Source organism: Trichechus manatus, unplaced genomic scaffold (assembly GCF_000243295.1).
Source record: "Trichechus manatus latirostris isolate Lorelei unplaced genomic scaffold, TriManLat1.0 scaffold00061, whole genome shotgun sequence".
NCBI lineage: Eukaryota > Metazoa > Chordata > Mammalia > Sirenia > Trichechidae > Trichechus > Trichechus manatus.
This window is the reverse complement of record NW_004443997.1, coordinates 1,179,140-1,182,407: the sequence shown is the minus strand read 5'-3', so window position 1 is coordinate 1,182,407 and position 3,268 is coordinate 1,179,140. Positions and strand designations below refer to the sequence as shown.

The 3,268-nt window shown below is 50.5% G+C and overlaps 1 protein-coding gene across 1 annotated transcript in view; it reads left to right on the top strand.

The window, feature by feature from the left end:
* The window catches only part of LOC101357889 (SEC14-like protein 4), an 18,108-nt gene extending 17,003 nt beyond the window's left edge, over positions 1–1,105 (top strand). Inside the window, 1 exon segment of the mRNA XM_004379097.1 lies at positions 1,041–1,105. Coding sequence (XP_004379154.1) covers positions 1,041–1,105 — 65 coding nt within the window.
* The last annotated feature ends 2,163 nt before the right edge of the window (positions 1,106–3,268 follow it).

The window sequence follows — 3,268 nt, the reverse complement described above, 5'->3', positions numbered from 1 at the left end:
GGGCATCTCTGTTAAATGGCCTAATAATGTGTTTAGTGCTTCTGTTTGACCTCCTAGTTCACTGTGTAGTTCCAGGGGTCTGAAAAGCTTACAACCAGCCATCCAAGACGCAACAGTTGGTCTCTATTCACCTGGGGCAACAGAGGAAGAGAGGAGTAAGAGGCAGAATGTGTGGCTAATTGCCTCCTTTGTCATCAGACCAGAAGAGCAGGATGGATGGTCCCCTGCTACCATTACTGAACATTTTGATCAAAGATTCCGTAGAAGAATCCTGATCAAAGGGGAAAAATGCAGAACAGAATTTTAAATTCTCATGGACTCTAGGCTTTCTGGAGCCATAGGAGCTGGACGAACCCCTGAAACTGTTGCCCTGAGATTATCTTTAAAACTTAAACCAAAAATATTCCCTGAAGCCATCTTAAAACCAAACAATAGTTTAACTTATCTAGTAAAAAATGGCCTGCCTTGAGCATTATGCTCTTTTGAGATCTATATGGGAGCAAACTGACAACAGCAATGTGAAAGATGAGACAGGAACCTTAAGGGGCAGTGGGTTTATGTTAAAGCGGGAAGAACAACTCAGAAAAGGAGGGTGAGAACGGGCGCACAACTCGAAGAATATGATCAATGTCACTAAGTTGTACATGTAGAAACTGTTGAATTGGTGTATGTTTTGCTGTGTATACTCTCAGCAACAAGAATAAAATAAATAAAATTTAGGGGAAAAAAACAGCGTCATGAGGTCCTTCTGGTCCAACGGGGAGTTTGAGCAGTTTGACAAGAAAAAAATCATTGCTTGGCTGGCTCCAAGGAGGCGGCCTGGGGCAACTGGGCAAGTGTCGCACGACATCACCACATCCCAAGGCTGCCCTGACACCTCAGATGTGACTGGCTTTCCCGGCTGTACGAGAAACCCATCTCCAACCCATTTCCTCGATAGAAAATCCCAGAATCCTTGGGAGGAGGCCAGTGGGGGACCTGTACAGGGTGTTTTAAGGACAGTTGGAAAGGCTCCCCTGCCATCCATGTCTTCCCCGCAGGTCCCCTGCTGGCCACCCTCCGTGCAGCTCCTCACCCTCCATGCAGCGATATCCAGAGCCCCTGAGGTCCCTGGGCTCCCCAGGACCCTGTTCCCACAGTGCTGGGCATGCTGTGGGGGGCGTGGCCCACAGGTTCGGAGGACCCTATGCTAGGTGTTGCTAGGCCCACCTGTTAGGGGCTCATGAGCTTGAACCCTGACCGTCACCCTTCGACCTGCCCACAGCCAATTTACCACCTTCAGTACAGCCTCATGTGGTTTCCTTGCTGGTAGCAAAGATTGCTGTGTCCCATGCGCAAGGCTTTCCCAAGGCTCTGAGCACAGAGAATTTACACAAGTACAGGCCACGCGGGGGTGGCAAGTAACAAGGGAGTCACCAGCGACTTGGAATCCTGGAGCTGGCAGAGCACGTCTCGTGGGTGAGCAGTGAGTGCAATGGTCACCCCCAAAAGTGAAAACAGAACTTCCTACTTGGCAAGGTGGCAAGGCACTTTGGAGTTCAGCAGGTGACACGGCCTCAGTGACCCCATCCTGACGCCTAACATCCTCACTCTTCCTACAAAAAGGAAGTATAAGAAAGGGGCGCTACCTTATCCAAATTTTGTTTGTTCATTCATTCATTCATCAAGTTTATTAGGTGTCTTCCCCCGCCACACACTGCAGGCCCTGGGAACACGGGGATACTGGGCTGACCTGACGCTGCTAGCAGAAAGCTTGCTTCTAGTAGGGGATGCAGAAGTGACTCAGGTCACAGTATCAAGTGGGTGTGTCATCCCCATGTGTACCCGTAGGTCAGGAGCCCATTTCTGGGGGAGCACTCAGCAAAAGAAGCTGATAGCGCATCAGAAGCGCTGGCCAAGGAAGTGGCCCCTGAAGGCAGAGCTAAAGAAAGAGTGGGGCTACCAGGGCAGGTGAGCTTCCAGACGGAGGGAGGAATGGGATGTGAGGCCAGAGGAAAGCTGGCCAGGCTCATCTGGCTCTGAGTGACACCGCTGACAACCAAACTGATGTTAGTTATTTCCTCATGCACACCAGTCCGTATTGAAGAGTTGTTAATAAAACCATTTTATAACTTCAGTTATGTAAGCACAGCCTTGTCATCTGTCAGAATAGGTTGGCACCTTCTTGGCTAGAGGTCGCAGATCAAATTTGTGCTCAGATGAGTCTGGACGTAGCCAGGCCTTGCCTGTCCAGAGGGATGGAAGTGGGGCCTGCCCTTCCCAACCCATCTCCTTGATGGAAAGGCCCAGAATCTGTGAGGGGAGCAGGTAGGGGTGTATTGAGGGCAGTCAGAAAGGCTCCCCTGCACCCAAATCTCCACTCCACCCAGCTCACCTTCCAAGGAACCCAGGCCAGAGGAGACACCATAGCTACGTGGAGAGTCTTCTCAGAGCTCCACAGCAAAGCACTCCACAGTTTGCAGAGCCCCTTTACATGCAAACCTAAAGCAGACAAGGTCTATAGCCCCATTTTACAGGATAGAAACAGAGTCTCCAGACTCAGTATCCAGTGGCTGAGCTGGACCCAGTGCCCAGGTCAGCTGCTGGCAGTGTCCCCTGCCTTGCCTCTCAGGGCAGGAGAGGGTCGATGTGGGCAGGTAGACCCTTGTCAGGGGGCAGGGGCACACACTGGTACAGTGAGGCACTGGGTTCTTGGGATGAGGAGGAGGCCCAGAGGCTGGAGAAAGCTGCTCAGACACTGTGCCTCTCGGTAGGATGTGACGGTGCCTGAACAGCAAGCTGAGTGTTGACAAACACCCCCACTAAGGCAGAAGGCATCATCCCCAGTTTACAGATGAGCAAAGCAAGGCTCCAGGCAGGAACTGACTTGCTCGTATCACACAACAGGGAGTAGAGGAGGTAAGACGTTGTCTTAGTCATCTAGTGCTGCTATAACAGAAATACCACAAATGGACGGCTTTAAAAAAGAGCAATTTATTCTCTCACAGTCTAGGAGACTAGGTCTGAATTCAGGGTGCCAGCTCCAGAGGAAGGTTTTTCTGTCTATTGGCTCTGCAGGAAGGTCTTTGTCATCAATATTCCCCTGCTCTAGATACAGGGACACCAGGTCCAAAGGACACACTCTGCTCCTGGCACTACCTTCTTGGTGTTATGGGGTCTTCATGTCCCTCTGCTCACTTCTCTCTTTTATATCTCAAAAGAGATTGACTTAAGACACAACCTAATCTTGTAGATCAAGTCCTGCTTCATTAACATAACTGCCACTAAT